This window comes from Leguminivora glycinivorella, chromosome 18 (genome assembly GCF_023078275.1).
Source record: "Leguminivora glycinivorella isolate SPB_JAAS2020 chromosome 18, LegGlyc_1.1, whole genome shotgun sequence".
In the NCBI taxonomy this organism is placed as follows: Eukaryota; Metazoa; Arthropoda; class Insecta; order Lepidoptera; family Tortricidae; genus Leguminivora; species Leguminivora glycinivorella.
The window spans coordinates 9,539,955-9,556,967 of record NC_062988.1 but is presented as its reverse complement, the minus strand read 5'-3'; the positions used below and the strand labels follow the sequence as shown (position 1 = coordinate 9,556,967).

General features: G+C 38.5%; 1 protein-coding gene across 1 annotated transcript; it reads right to left on the bottom strand.

Moving 5' to 3' along the window:
* Window positions 1-1,514: 1,514 nt before the first annotated feature.
* LOC125236160 (electron transfer flavoprotein-ubiquinone oxidoreductase, mitochondrial) lies at window positions 1,515-16,322 on the bottom strand. The gene is made up of 15 exons (XM_048142872.1): window positions 16,247-16,322; window positions 15,778-15,882; window positions 14,480-14,592; window positions 14,052-14,250; window positions 13,144-13,235; window positions 12,071-12,230; window positions 11,315-11,427; window positions 9,857-10,076; window positions 8,505-8,660; window positions 7,083-7,207; window positions 5,921-6,038; window positions 5,569-5,676; window positions 4,278-4,391; window positions 2,449-2,523; window positions 1,515-1,917 (listed from the first exon to the last, which is right to left on the bottom strand). The coding sequence occupies exons 1-15, from the start codon at window positions 16,278-16,280 to the stop codon at window positions 1,829-1,831; spliced, it is 1,821 nt and encodes a 606-aa protein (XP_047998829.1). The 5' UTR covers window positions 16,281-16,322; the 3' UTR covers window positions 1,515-1,828.
* Window positions 16,323-17,013: the final 691 nt, after the last annotated feature.

Sequence of the window (17,013 nt, the reverse complement as noted above, 5' to 3'; positions counted from 1 at the left end):
AAACTACCAAAAATTGCGAAAATTGCGTTAAAAATCGCCAATTTTCAGTATTTTAGCGGCTATTTTGGCGAATGTACTGAAACTAGACAAACTTTGGCGATTCTTGACGCTACTTTCGCAACTTTTTGTAGTTTCTCATAATGATATGTATCAATAACATATACTAAACATAATACTGCCGAATTTTTTTTTTATCTGAAAGTTGAATTTTTAGGTTTGTATGAGATTTTCAAAATTTCAACCCTAATGCGGAGGCAGAAGATGTTGATTTAAAAAGCCGAAAATTTGCACAAAGGCTTCATAGACTAAGGGGCATTGATTGATAACTATTAGGTTTGCTAATTCCAGAAAAGTGTTTTTTCGCTCCACCCTAGTGCACGGCAAAACGTTCCACTTTGTCGATTGCTATAAATCCGCTTAGTCAGTTTATTCATATAAATATACAAGTAAATCTCGCCTGAATGGTAATCGACAAAGTGGGACGTTTTACTAAACACACTGACATTTATGTTATTTATAAATAACATGATAAGTTTATTACATTATATACTACACAACCGTTGACTACGCATCGGCACGACTGATGTTATGTGTACAATTAAATATAGATACGAGTTTATACAATATACATGTGGTATTTTTTCTAGTGTAAACTGTTTGGACTATTGTACTCTTACCTTAAGACTATGACAGACTTTCTGAGACAAACACTATCACTGGTGAGGTATTCACAAAATATCGTATTTGATTTTATAGGTAGTTCATTTTGATTAGTACCTACGTTGTTTGTTGTAGCAACATTTTCAACCAGCTGATAAACAATCACTCACTGTATAGGTACTTATATATTATGATATACACAATGAACAACTGAAAAGGGGTCACTTGCTACAAATAACATACAAAACGACCCATTTTCAATACTTTGAGTTACCACAGAGAATCATCAAACTGGCAATTTTATTGTTACGTTCCTAAGATTGCTTCAAGTAATTCAATATTGGTGATTGATTTAGTCATCAATGAGGGCTGATGCGTTCAGTTTTTTCCAGGAGGCTATTGTAGACGGTGGCCTTTTAAAATTCCAACTGAATAGTTTTTTTGGGGTAACAAGTAATTATTATCACTTGTACAGTCACCGGCAAAAATAAGTGATGATGTCTGTACCTTACCTTGTCGCTTTTAATCATTTGACAACTTCGTATGACAAGATGTTAATGTGACAAGGTACAGAAATCATCACTTCTATGCCAGCGACTGTATTCAGAATTGTGCTAAATTCCATTTATTATTCATGATAAACATTCGACATAGTTTAATAAATGTTAAATAGTTTTAAAAAAATGCCACCTAATTTCATTTACATTTTCGATGTTCAAACCAAGAACCATTTAATCAGATGATTGTCATAATTCAAAATAAGAACTATGGCTTGCGTTGTAAACAGGGACTGAAACATGACACGGGCCCCTAGCGTCATCTATATACTTTATACTGTATCACTTGTAATGCCGTTGAACTACCGCGTGCGAATTTTTTTTTTTAAATAACGACATTTTTATTCATATGACACACTTAGTGACATCTAGCGACATAGATTGACGGCTGCCAACGGGGTACGGTATTTAGTATGGACTCTACTGGTCCTTTGTAATCATCCTTGGTTCAAACTTACAATTATAAGAAAACATATTTTTCACCAGCACAGCTGATTTTTAAGTTGCTTTTCTATACCTTCGTCTACAGTGGCGCCAACTGGCGAGCACTAAACCGATAGCCCACAGACTGTTGGACGTGGAAGGGGCGTGTGTAGAACTAGTGTTAGAGTTCACATGCCGTTGTAGGCGGGCCCGCCGCCGCCCTCGGGCACCACCCAGTTGATGTTCTGCGAGGGGTCCTTGATGTCGCACGTCTTACCTGAAATTATTCATCTTGTATCAAACATACATTCATATTGTAATGTTTTTTAGGATTTCTCCTGCCCAGACCGTCACTCGACAAATAGTATAGCGAGGGAAGTAGGCAGTACGTAATATGGCGACATAAGTTTTCATCGGTAAACTTCTTCCCAAACTTCCCATTCCACTTGAGAGTGTGGCTAGGCGGGCAAGGTAGCATAACATAGCGTATCACTTTAGTCCGTCTTTTTCGCACTATATGTAAGTGCGATACGGACGCACAGACGTGACAGAATTTATCACACTAGTGTGCTACGCCCGTAGGTCAAAGAAACAAACCGAAAAAGTATGAATAAAATAATAATAAACAAATGATGTCGACTTCCAAATGACTTCCTTGATTTTTTATTCGACTTTATCTTTTTTTAATGCTTTACTTTTAGCAATACATACCTAAGTATATTTCCAGATGATTGGCAAACGCAAAAAAAATTAATAAATAAGAACTACATGTTGTTTTGCATTGTTATTTATATGTAAATGTACTTACAATGTATGCAGTTCTGTGCATTGATCTGTAGTCTCTGTCCGTCTCCAGTCTCCATGGGTACGTATTCGTATACACCTGGACAAATACATGCACAAATCAGCGAAAATACTTTAGATACTTTATATACCAATATACTTTACATATCAATATGATAATATCCCTGACTTTCATGATTCCAAAACTTCCTACTTTTAGTGCGTCGCTGCTTCATTCCATCGTCATATTTCTATTACAAACTCACCATCTCGGACAAAATGTACAGAGTACACTTACTTCAGACTAGTTGTTGGCGACTGGCTGGTGCGCGACCTCCTTATAGTAAGTATTAGTTTAAAATTATGTCACTTTCGAAAACTGTTCTCATGTTTTGAAATATTATTGATCAGTCGTCAGTCTGCCTTCTGTCACGAAAGTATAAATAAGCTTATGTTTGTTTACCAATATCAATAATTTAAATTAGTGCTTTTATTACGTGTTTTCATCATTGTACGTTAGTAATTACAGTCCACAACCCGCTAGCTATCACTAGTCATAATACTCTTTATCATACTGTGCTGCGATTATAGTACCTATTGGTCGGTACTTTCCATGTATTTACCGGCAGTAAGATTTCTCACATTTATTTAGATAGATGTAATAACCAACTGCGTCTAGCTTTTAAAACTGGTAATTTCTACTTGCACAATTTCTGTAAGTAGTTATCTAAGGAAGGCCTTATTGTTATTTTAATATTTTAGTGTCGTTTGATATTTGCTAGTCGCTTTTCGGTGAAGGAAAACATCGTGAGGAAACCGGGCTAATTCCAATAAGGCCTAGTTATGATGGCAGTCGCTTTCGTAAGAACTAGTGCCTTTTTAGGGTTCCGTAGTCAACTAGGAACCCTTATAGTTTCGCCATGTCTGTCTGTCCGTCCGTCCGTCCGTCCGTCCGTCCGCGGATAATCTCAGTAACCGGAAGCGCTAGAAAGCTGAAATTTTGTACCAATATGTATATCAATCACGCCAACAAAGTGCAAAAATAAAAAATGGAAAAAAATGTTTTATTAGGGTACCCCCTCTACATGTAAAGTGGGGGCTGATATTTTTTTTCATTCCAACCCCAACGTGTGATATATTGTTGGATAGGTATTTAAAAATGAATAAGGGTTTACTAAGATCGTTTTTTGATAATATTAATATTTTCGGAAATAATCGCTCCTAAAGGAAAAAAAAGTGCGTCCCCCCCCCTCTAACTTTTGAACCATATGATTAAAAAATATGACAAAAATCACAAAAGTAGAACTTTATAAAGACTTTCTAGGAAAATTGTTTTGAACTTGATAGGTTCAGTAGTTTTTGAGAAAAATACGAAAAACTACGGAACCCTACACTGAGCGTGGCCCGACACGCTCTTGGCCGGTTTTTTATTATTATAAATGGGCTTACTCTTGACCACAGACTAGCCAAAGGCAAAGACGTGGCCTACGATGGAGTGAGTTCGCCCAGAAGATGCCTGTTCACTCTTGATTTGAAGGTTGCCGGGTTATATGAGCTCGGAAATATAGGCGCCGGCAAGGAATTCCACTCCTTGGCAGTGCGCATAAGAAAATAAGAAGCAAAGCGCTTCGTGCGTATTCGTGGAATATCCACCAAGTAAGGATGGAGACCGGCCGTGCGTCTAAGAGTCCGATGGTAGAATGGGGACGGTGGAATAAGCCTACGCCAAATCTTAGGATTAGTTGTCAAGGCGGACCCCAGGCTCCTATGAGCCGTGGCAAATGCCGGGATAACGCAAGGAGGATGATGATGACTGTTATTTTAATATTTTCCACAAAGTCGTAGGGCTTTTACCTGCAGGACAGAACCTAGCCTCGGGCCCGTCGTAAATGCCCAGGTTGTTCTTGACGGGAACTGTGTCGTCCTTCAGCGTCAAGTGTGGCGGCTGGTCGCCTTCGTGGTTGGTGCCTGAGAACACAAAACATTACATAAATACACTATACTAATATGTAGTAGATGCGACAGTTGAACTCTATCAGTTTAGTATCTGTGATATTAAAATGGACCTGTAACTACTTAAAAACATAAAACGTGGAGTTTTGAATGATTCACGGTTATTTTCATTAGACTTATATTGACCGGGATATAGACCGTGATTACCTTTTTTGATTTTTGTTGTTTTCCGTGATCATGATGCATGCAACTGCGTCGAAATATCGGGAGCTCGATATTTCCCGGTCAATATAAGTCTAATAAATCGTGGACTTATGGAGGCATGGGTTGAATTTAGTCGTGTTTTCTTTACAACCATCAATAGAGGATTAAACTACTGCGATGTTTTGCCACAACTCGTAAACCATAAAGTTGCTTACACATATTATGCCTTTAGTGAGATGTTTTCAGTTTTAAGGATACAGTTTTCTGTAACCATTTCAATATACATAAATCTGTACAGCTTGCGGTCAGAAATATCAAAGTTATTATTTTTTTATGAACAGACCAGTGGTGGGCAAAGTAGTAGGATTTTATCTGCGCCTCCACCGGGCCTTCAAAATACTGTGGGTGATGGCCAAATTGGCCAGTACAGTACTGTAGTAAAAATGCATTTTTGGTGTAAATCTGGCTCGACTCAATAAAGTTTGCCGACCACTGGTATAGACATACATATGCTTCTGTTTAGCTATTCTTTGTTTAACTTCTGAAGCGTTCATATTATTAAATTAAAACGGGACTTAATCGCGTAAAACTTACGTTTTATATTTAACCCGACGTTTCGGACATGACATTACGTCCGTGGTCACGGGTAGACTGGCTGGGAGTTGTATCAACATCTTCTAGCTGTACGAGTTTTTCGAACTACCCGCACTTGATTGTCATCAGTCACTTTTACGCTAGGGTTGCCACTCTGCCTACATACAACACTCACGACATCCGATGGTATGAGACGGGAAGTTTTCTCACGTTTACACTTGCTAATCACTGGATTCCACGAAGATGAAATCCCTTGCCCTTCATTTTGATTGAAATTACGATGTTTCCTGATTTCAATCGCGTTTCTGAAGCGTTATTTGATGCTGACTATACTAGTTGAGCTTTCTATGCAGTTTGGCGTTAAATGTGTCAAAACCCTTGATGGAGGCTTTACCTGTTAACGCGACGGACGATAGTAAGTCGAACGTGATGACTCCATCGGGCTTCGGGTATTCGATGGGCTGGCATTCCTTCGCCGGCTTTAGTTTCGCGTGGTCAGCTCCTACAATATTACGATAAATAATAGAAAAGTAAAAAAAATGTTTATAAGGATTTGCCATTTAGGCAACACTACTAATATTTTGAACATAAAAGCGTGTTTAGATATTTTCACTTAAGTGTAAAGATACAACGATACAAGATACAACTGTACAGTGTACTTACAATTTAACAAAAAACTGTCAACATCATATCATACGTCTAATTTTAACGTAAGATCTCGTGAAGGTGTTCCTTATATAGATTACCTCCATGGCTGAAGGTCCAGGGTTCTGCTCCTCGCGAGATCAGTGAGAAGCCTCCGTAGGCCAGTCCGCCCCACAGGCCCAGCTTTGTGTGGAACGACGGACGCACGTTGCGGACTTGCTGCACGTAATGTTGAATATAATAGTATATTACCATACAAGTGCGAAAAGTAGGAAATTTGTAATGAGTGAAAATAAAAATCCGACCGAAGGGAGAGTTTTAAGTCGACACAAAATTTGACAGCGTTTTACAGTAGGTACATAATAGTTAAGGAAAGCGCTACTGCTCAAAGTAGTATTTTACTATTCGTGAACAGTCACAAACACGTTCGTATAGGTAACAATAACCACAAAATTAAAATTTTGAAAAAGCCCCCGACATTGTGGACCGATTTTCATGAAACATGGCTAAGAACACTCCCGACTAACTCAGCTTTCAAACAAAAAAAAAACAAAATCTAAATCGGTTCATCCGTTCGACAGCAACGATGCCACAGACAGACAGACACACACACACACACACACACAGACAGACAGACACGTCAAACTTATAACATCCCGTCGTTTTTGCGTCGAGGGTTAAAAACAGTATTTTCCTAAGTTTGAACAAAGGCGTCAAAAATATCTAACATGATCTTAATTTGTGCAAGAAGATGTCATGTCACATATCGTCACTACTTTTAAAAAAACTTGTATCTTCGTCTGTCAATGAAAAGAAAATTGTAGTAAGTATGTATGGAATGCATATAGACTTACTGCGTTTTAACTTTGAGAAGCAGCGTGAGATACGAGATTTTTTCAAAGTAGTGACGATATACTATTTGCGGCGTTTGGAGAGTATTTCGAGGGTTTACTGGTGAATCCCGATAAGTTGAGCAAACTGGTTTTTGAAATTCGAACTATGCGCAATTTCCACAATAGATAGATAGAATACTCTTTATTTGGCACACCTCAGCAAAAGATACAGAAAAAATATACAGTGGAGACAAAACAAATGATTATAAACAGAGGCAGACAACAGGTGGTCTTATCGCTAAAATAAATGTTGTTATTTCAAGGACAAATTATCTCGATTTATCAGGTTTCACCAATAAACCCTCGATTTAGGTAACATGTTATGGCAGGTGACTGCACAAAATACATAATTATGAAAGTTAGTGGTTACCTTTAACTCCTTGTAGACGAAGGACTGCTTAAGCTTGTCTTCATACGCAGAGGGCACGGCGCCTTTCTCGTGGGTGGCCTCGCCCGATATGATGAGGTCCATCGCCGCCTCGGCCGCCAACATGCCTGGAAATAATTATCATAATAATATGAGACTCCAGTACTGGATACCTACAACTAAACGCCACCAAATACACAGGTGGCACAATGTTACATTGTTTTCAAGTTAAAGTCCCTATCATGTCATCTATAATTACTAGAACTATATTAAAACCATTGAGACGGCTATAATAGTATATAAGCCTCGTGACCTAACCGCGGTACTCAACTTTTATAGCCTATACGATTGTATACTATACTTTTTCTATGACAGCCAAATAAAAACCTATTCGAGAATAATAAAATGGGTTGCTTACCTACTTCATATAGTGAATGGGAATATTTGTGTGGATCTTAACTATTATATTCTATCCACAATGTTGATGGCGAGAACTTGTTGCACAATTCTTCAAAATATGCCAACAACGCGGTTTCAGAGAAAGTTGAAACATTTTTTTGCAATTTCCATTTCAAACAATCATAACATTTATGATGCGCTTTATCCGATTTTTCAGGTAACGAATAATTGTCGGTCACTTTGACAATAATCTAATTGGCAGATTTGAGTGCTGGAGTAGAAAAAGATTTATATTACAAAATATCGTTTAAATTACGAATTTCTCAATTCCAATAAGAAGGAAAATTACATCATGTCATGAAGTAGATAAGTACCGTCGTGAGAGTAAATGTGTCCTAATCTAAATATATAAAAGAAGAAACTGACTGACTGACATATCAACACACAGCCGAAACCGCTGGTCCTATAGATCCCAAATTTGGCACGTAGGTTCCTTATAAGGTTTAGAGGAGCGCTAAGAAAGGATTTTTCAAAATTCACCTCCTAAGGGGTGAAATGGGGGTCCAAAGTTTGTATGGGAAAACAAGATTACGTACGCAGGCGAAGCCGCGGTAAAAAGCTAGTACTCATAACAGGAACCAAAGACAAGTTTGCCTCGGAACAAAGAGGATCGAGTATTATAGAGAGTTACTGTCAAAGTAAAATGTGTAATCAAATCACAGTGCATAGACTGCCATCTTCCCAAACTTAAAACTTTTGAACCTCAGTTTTGACAATTTGCCCCATATTCTTAGCTTGATTGTGTAAAAATGTCAAATATTAATATTAGCGCCATCTAGGCGAGCGTCCCCCAAAGGTGTATCGCCGTCTAGGTCACCGTACCTATTTCTGTATGGTTTTGAGGTATGTTTTTTTCTTAGACTTTATCTGTCTATACGGAGTTACATAATATGTCTTTGCCACGGAAGAAGGGTACATTTGTGATTGTCAATCTGAATGGGCAACTAAAACAGAGGTGACACTGACCGCTCTTCATGGCGTTGTGCGTGCCCTTGATGCGCGGCATGTTGAGGTAGCCGGCCGTGTCCCCCGCGAGGCAGCCCCCCGGGAACGCCGGCAGCGGCACGCACTGCCAGCCGCCTTCCACGAGGGCTCGGGCGCCGTATGCTATCCGGGATCCGCCTGAAAAATTACAATGGATTTTTTTAAACGATATAGCCAATAATAATGAACCTGACTAACAATAGGCTACTTGCCTCATAGTCAAATCAGCTTCTTTTTAAGAACGGTTAAAACGAATTTCAATGTCTTGCTAATATGGAATTAATATGAAATTGAATTGAGTGACGTCACGGTCAACTCAGTTATCTTATATATATTTCTATAAAAATTGGATTAAAAATAACTTCTATCAATGTTTTTCTAATATTTATCTGATGTTTTATTTCGTGCATGGTATAAAATATTTTATTTTAAGTACAGTCAAGTTCCCTATTATAAGTAAACACACTGAATACACTACAACAGTATTAGATCGTGTTGGTTCATTGAACGGTTTGAGGTGGTTAGCGACAGTCTTAACAGTCGGTCGCCACAAAAATATTGCGACCTCAGGAATGTTGGTGTTACTTATAAGATAACGGCTCCAGTAATGGACACAGGCTCAATCATTAACACCAATTACTAAGAAAACAGGGGCATTTTGCAATAACTTTACCTATATCCATTTCATGACAACTACATGTTGTCCATCATTGGTACCATAGATTATATATAAGAAGATTATACCATCCCGTACATTAAAATGCGACCGCCTAAAGACGTGCAAAACGTAGACGGCGCCACTAAAAATGCCTTGTTTTCTCTCTATCCGCGCCATCTACTTTTTGCACGTGTTTAGGCGGTCGTATTTTAATAAATGGGATGATATTTCTTCTTTGCATCCTGTCACCCTCTGCTGGGGTGTAGGGCTCGAATCATATTTCTATAATCTTCTTATATTTAATTTAAGTTGGTACTTAATAAGTTTAAAGTATCAAACAGCGGTACCATTACCGGTTAGCGTAGTTCGATCATATGAAATCCTGTGGAAACTAGAGGCTTCTGGAAACTGGTTTATACATACATACATACATACAATCACGCCTGTATCCCATAAAGGGGTAGGTAGAACACATGAAACTACTAAAGCTTCAGTGCCACTCTTGGCAAATAAGGGGTTGAAAGAAAACGAAACTGTGACATTGCAGTGACAGGTTGCCAGCCTCTCGCCTACGCCACAATTTAACCCATATCCCACAGTCGCCTTCTACGACACCCACGGGAAGAAAGGGGGTGGTGAAATTCTTAACCCGTCACCACACAGGCTGGTTTATTACCTTCGAAAAGCGGCTTCACATAAGGATGCAGCTTGAATCGCTGGAACTCCTTGAAGGGACTGAGGTAAGGGTTAGCGTAGTCCAAGCCTATGACGAATCCTGTGGCGACTAGCGGGGCTTCACCCTCGGGCACTTGCAGGTGGTAGATGAAGGAACCGCCGTATGTGTTCTTGTCTAAAGGCCAACCGATTGTGTGCTCGACTAGGCCGGGTTTGTGATTCTGGAGAAAAAATGTTTTAATTTTAAGTCTTACATAAAAGCTACAAGTCTATAACATAAGCAACAACATAAGCCTGGCAATAAATTAAAAAAAAATACAACGCGAAACTAGCAGCATATTACGTTATTTTTTAAATCCATACGTTTGTCCGTCTTTCACGGTAAAATGGAGCGACGAATTGACGTGATTTTTAAGTGTGACGTGATATTTCAAGGGGTGGAGAGAGTGCCATAGGCTACTTCTTGTCTCTTTCTAACGCGAGTGAAGCCGCGGGCAACAGCTAGTATAAATATAAAGAGGTTGTACCCACGTCTTCGATGTATGAAAATATTTAGTAAATTACTTTTTTAAAATCTGTTTTTAGGGTTCCGTACCAAAAAGGTACAACAGGAACCCTTATGGTGTGACTCTGTCCGTCTGTCTGTCCGTCTGTCACATTGTTAAATATCTCGAGAACTACTTATGCTATCGATATGAAATTTGGAATAGTTATAAACATTGTTTAATTTATTTTGGAACCTTGGTCCATGGGACTACGCCGGCTCCGTTAAGCCACGTCATATTATTAACAATAAATATACAAACTCCGACTGAGAGGGCACCACTTAAAACTACAGAAACTCTGCATGTCAAACAACAACCCACATAGACACTTCTTTGCTAACAGAGTAGTCACGCCTTGGAACAAGCTACCAGAGGAAGTAGTCTCAGCACCCAACATCAACAGTTTTAAGAACAAATTAGACAAACATAATAATATGAGATAAACCTAGAAAAAGATACCAGGATACAGGCCATATCAGTTGTTTTTTCAACTGCCTGCCTGAATTATATAAATAATAATAATAATAAACTCATTATAAAAAAATAAGCCAAAACAAAAGTAGAAAATAAAACAACCGAATTTCTATATTTATCTATAAAAGAAACTATATACAAATTCAGCAGTCTTTGACAGGGGTTTCGCGAGAATTGATTGGAACACCCCTATGTCGGTCATTGTGTATCCGCTCAAAAAGCTGCATTCTCTTCGCTCGAGTCCGGACACACTACATAAGGAAGTGATACACATCCTCAACAGTTCCACAAACTTCGCAGTTGGGTGAATCGGTTTTCCTCATCAGATAGTAAATTTCTTAAAACACCAAAAATACATCACACTTTTGACAATCTTTCAATTAGATGTATGCTTCCAATCTTAGATTCTAATGTAAAAATCGTATTATATACATTGTTACCTCGGGTTTGACTTCCCACAACTCCTTCAGACCAATACCATACGACTGTGGTTCTGCCTTCTCTCTTAAATTGTACTTTTTAGATACCATCTTCGTTAAATGTCCATGACAACCTAGAAAAAATATTAAACATTAGTTCAGATTCAGTTCTAATTTCAAAGAACGTAACTAAGGCTCTCGTTTTCGTATCGTTTTTTTGTTTCCTCTAGCTAGTCTGCTTTTAAGACATTTGGACTAGCTAGAAGACCGTAGGAAAATAATGTAACAATATTGACAGGGGAAACCAAAGCTAGTTCAACTAACATCATTAAAAAAAACCTTGCCTGTTTCAACCATGGTCCAGACAGGTAACTGAGAATTCTTCAAACTTACTCCAAAAGCTTAAAATCCAGTTGGCCAGTTAAACGTACCTTCATCAAAGACGTTCGTATGTATGTAATGTACATATCATTGGGGCTGCCGTCTTTAGCAATGCCACGTCGCCTTAGGCCGTTTTCACATTATCCGATCCGATATCGGATGTCGGAAGGATTTCAATGGAAAAAATCGAAGATGGCGCATGTCATGTATGGGATATCGGTCCGACATCCGATATCGGATCGGATAATGTGAAATTCGCACAGGGAGCCATCGTCAAAGCACCATCCTCCACTATTAACCGAACTTAAACCTACTGCAATGGCACAGAATCAACCATTGCCCAATTTTATTAACAGTTGCTGTTCCTAAGGCTGGTGAAGTTCATATAAAACGTACCTTCAGCAAAGATGGTGATCTTGGAATGGAACTCCATGCCTCGTTCGAACATGTCCTTGGGGCTGCCGTCTTTGGCGATGCCCACGTCGCCTGTCGCCACGCCCTTGAGGGAGCCGTCGTCGCGGTATAGAAGCTCTGCGCCTGCGCAGCCCGGCCATACCTACAAAAAAGTATATATTGAGGTCTTCGGTTACCGCGATAGTTACTCATGAAATAAAACTATGGAAACGGATTATATCGCGTATAATGAATTTACAATTCATCCCGACGTTTCGAACACTACAGCATTCGTGGTCAACGGGTCACCCGTAAATTCATTTTACGCGATATAATCCGTTTCCATAGTTTTACCCATACTAATATTATAAATGGGAAAGTGTGCGTGTCTTTTTGATTGTCCGTCTTTCAAGGAAAAACGGAGCGACGAATTGACGTGATTTTTTGGATGGAGAGTGACATAGGCTACTTTTTGTCTCTTTCTAACCCCCCACTTCTCTTAAATGGCGGGGGGGTGGAAATTTGTATGGAACATTCCGCAATTTTCGAATTTATCGCGAGCGAAACCGCGGGCAAATGCTAGTTTCATATAAATTGAAGATCATCATCATACATTTAAGAGTTGGACTCTTGCCGGTGGAGCAACTTCCACGTGTGCCGCGGTCTTCTGCCTTCCTTTTGACTTCCTGATACGACACGACGTTGATTCTGTCCTTTATTTGGGCCATAAACGCTCTCCTTGGTCTCTCGTGTGTTGTGTTTTTAATGCGTTCGTCGTGTTGTGCAGATGTCCAAGCATTTTCCCTCTTCTGTTATTTAACTTATTTATCAACAAAAGATACTGATGCAGAATTTTTTTTCAGATATTACTAAATATGATTTTCATTAGTAAAAGATTGTAGAAAAAAATCTAGTTAATTTAATTAAATCTAGTTCTAGTTTGCACAATAAGAAGGAAAAATTTGTTCTTGTTTCGAGGACGTAAGTTCTTCTCACGTGTTGAATCAATAGACGTTTCTAGATAATTTGTTCATTAAATAAATTTAATTATATGATACTGGTATTGGTATAGTTACCTCGGCACCGGCCGCCTCAGCTTGCTCTGACATCCATCTGACCAGGTGTCCCAATCGGACTACGTAGTTGCCGTGGTTGTAAATAGGCATGCCTGAGAAAAATAATCAAATTTGTTGATATTTGCTGTACTTGGGTGGACTTATTAGCTCAGACGGCAAAGCACTGAGCTAGTGATCCAATGGTCGTGAATTCAAGTCTACGCCAAGACAGTAATTTTTTCTACTTTTCGTTTTCTACTGTTCCTATTAATTCTTGGTCAGGTATCCAAACATTTCAGCACTAAGCACTGCATCCGTGGGGCTTCATTTTGCTTCCAGTCAGGGCTGAGTTCATTCATCATAATGGGGTCTATCTATGCAGGCCCCAGAAGCAATACAACCTCTAAGAGTTTTTGTACTATTTTTATTCTAACCTGGTACAGTCAGCAGCAGAAGTTCCGTAGCGGGCAAGGTGTTCAAAATGAACTTGACACGATCTTATTTTTAAGACAATAAGAGCGTGTTAGGATCGTTGTGAACACCTTGCTCGTTACGGAACTTCTGCTGCTGACTGTAACACCGGGCTAGGAATCCTCTAGCTCCTGCGTGCGTAGCCGAATGCACAAACGCTCACGAAACGAAACGCTCGTAGATATCTATCTCTATTGCTCTTGCGTATTGGCGCGACAGAGCCAGACTAGCTTTCGCGGCGTTTCGTTTTCATTTCGCGTTGTAGAAATGCCATTCGGCTACGGGGCTTGGTCACAGGTATCTGAACTGGTCAGCATTAACCACTGTGTCCATTGGCGACCCCTTTTCCTTCCAATCTGGGATTAGTTCGTTCAAAGTGATGGGGTCTACACAGCACAGGGACCAGAAGTCATACGGCCTCTGGCTGACAGAGATTTTAGCACTATTATTATTCTAACCTGGTAACACTGGGATAGGAATCCTCCCACTCTTGGTCAGGTATCCAAATTTGTCCGCATTGACCACTGTGTCCATTGGCGCCCCCTTTTCCTTCCAGTCTGGGATGAGTTCGTTCAACGCAATGGGATCCACACAGGCTCCTGAGAGTATGTGCCCTCCGGCTTCTGCAGCTTTCTCTAGTAGAGTTACTCGTACTTCCTGTAATTAATGATAAATATGTTTATTATATGGAGATGTCTGTCTCCGGGACCATACGCTCCATATTTATATCTAAACTCTGTCAAACAAGTTTGTCAGTAAATAAGAACAAAAACTATATGCATCCTTTTCTTTAGGGTGCTAGAGAAAAGGATACCTATAGTTTTCTTAGTTCTTATTTACTGACAGACTTGTTTGACAGAGTATACATTATTCAATATGAACTTACAGCTCCCTTCTCCTCTGCGATCTGCCGAGCTCTGATGGCCGCAGCCATGCCCGCAGGGCCACCACCAATGATCAGAATGTCTGTCTCCTCTGCCATACGCTCCATATTTATGTCTGCAAATTATTATTATTATTATTATTTGCTAATGCACAGGCAGCTTAAAGCTGATACGTGCACGTCAATGTCCTGATGCACTTGTGTTTTGTCCATTCAATAAATATTTGTCGAGTCTGTTTTTAAAAGAGTTCACTGTAGGTCTACTCTTAATGAATATTTATTTATTTTATCACTCAATTTTAGACACACTTTGAAATAGACACCAACATAAGACTATTCACATATTGAGCCAGCTTTCTAAGAGAGGGTTAACTTATTGTATTCTCCAAGGCTCATGTCTGTATGCCTCCCTTTTTTTCCAACGTGAGAAAGGACGGCATGTTGCCTATGATCATATTTCTATAATAAACATATGATAGTGGGCTATCGGCCTAAGCTATTGCTGGAGATTAAACTTGAGGTCACCACTATTGGAACAGGATCCAGCACTGGGACATTTTTGTTTTTACCCCATTTATGGGTTGGAAATTTCCAACATTTCCAACCCATAAATGGGGTCAAAATCAATGTTCTTGTTCAATATCCAAGTTAAAGACTTAAATATAATTAAAATGAACATAAATAAAAATTAAAAGCTGTTGTCCAAAAATGTTCTCATTAATTTGTTTTGCAATTGTTATAAAAATCTGATATCAAGGTTATTACTTATTTCATAATTTTTATAGTATTGTTACCATAACAATAATTATTCACAGGGTTTGACAAATAGGTTATTTGACTACTAGACAAATAAATAACTTTCTACAAACTGGCAAAAAAAATACTCTTTATAGATATAATATAATGAGGTATTTCTATCAACTAGGCCACTCGACTAGCATTTGGGCTGAGCTGAAGATGAGAAGTATGAGGAAGAGAAATAGGCAAGAAGGTTTGTCAATGTACGTCATAGTTACCTACATGCTTTGTGAAAAAAATGTAAATAAAATTCTGTGGCACTCAGCCAATAACATATGCCACATAGAAACACATGTTTTTATTATTATATCATGGTTATGTCCATGACCTTGCACAATATTAGACAAAATTTGTTGTCATTGAACCATTTACTGATATTGGTGAAATACCTAATCATATAATTAGTTGTTTTATAGTATAGTTCTAGTAAATTCGATTATTCTTTAGTTAAATTAAAATTAATTATCTAATGACATCCCTGATTGTTATCACAACATATTTACCTTTCCATCTCGGGTCCTTATCTCTCGGGTGTATCGTATAATGAGTTGTTATTTTCGGGAATTGATCTGAATAAAGTCGTCTGGCAGCATTTGTTAGCCTCCCCACTGAAAAATAGGAAAATTATCAATCAAAACAATTGAATACCGATCAAAACAAATAAAGTGAACTTTGTACTTTTGTTTCTGACACTACATTGCGTAACAGAATTTGAGAATGATGTAGAATAAATATTGATAGACGCATTTTCCACTAGACTACAACTTTAATAATTCAAAAACGATGAAATAATTCACGAAATACGATAACTTTACAAACAGCTGATACGCGACGTCACTGTACAATAACTTTTCAAGTGTATCCTACGTGAACAGTTATACTTTTAATACATAAAACACCTTTTTACGAACAGTTTCACGCTGATTTTCGCTTAAAATTATATATCATTTAATTTAAAAAGCATTTATTTACCCTGACGAGCCGAACTAACAATTGCCGCCGCCATGTTTTTACAGCATGCGTTCCGATACTGTACTATAACTACTGCGTTTGTGTTTATCACTTGCTGTTCTCGACGTTGACGTTCCGTTTCATCAACGGTTTTTTTCTTTTTTGATATTTATACTCTGGTAAACCTAATAACTCAGACAAAAGTTGCGCGAAATTAATATTATTTTTGAAGTTCATTCATTCTTTAGTTTTGAAAGGCCAGTGTACTACTTAAACGTTTTGTTTTACATACGGGCAAGCAAACCTTGTCACAATAAAAGGAGCGAAATTAAAAGTTTCTATAGACGACACACCTTAGCCCCTACATTTTCAATATTTTGAAGCTCGAGGCAAAAAATGTGAGAGCGCAGTCTCTATCTCTAAGGTCCCTCAGGTACATACATCATTGCACCGAAAAACGAAATCCTGGAGAGTAGGAATCCAGCTCCTAACCATGTGCATGCTATACAGCAGACGCGGCCCATTGCCTAAATACATCTATGGTGCTTTATCTCGTACATGGTGTGAAATAACTTAGGTTAAATAAAATACAGTCTGTCATTTATGCCGCCAAACAACTTGTTTTGTGTAGATAACACACAAAATTCAAATTTTCTATGACTTGCACGATTAATACTTAGCGCCGCTTTGGCGCTTATTGTCCTGACAGAAATGACTCGACAAACTATATTTTACACAATATACCTACTTGCTAAAGCTAAGTAAATTGGAACTGAAACTACCAAATG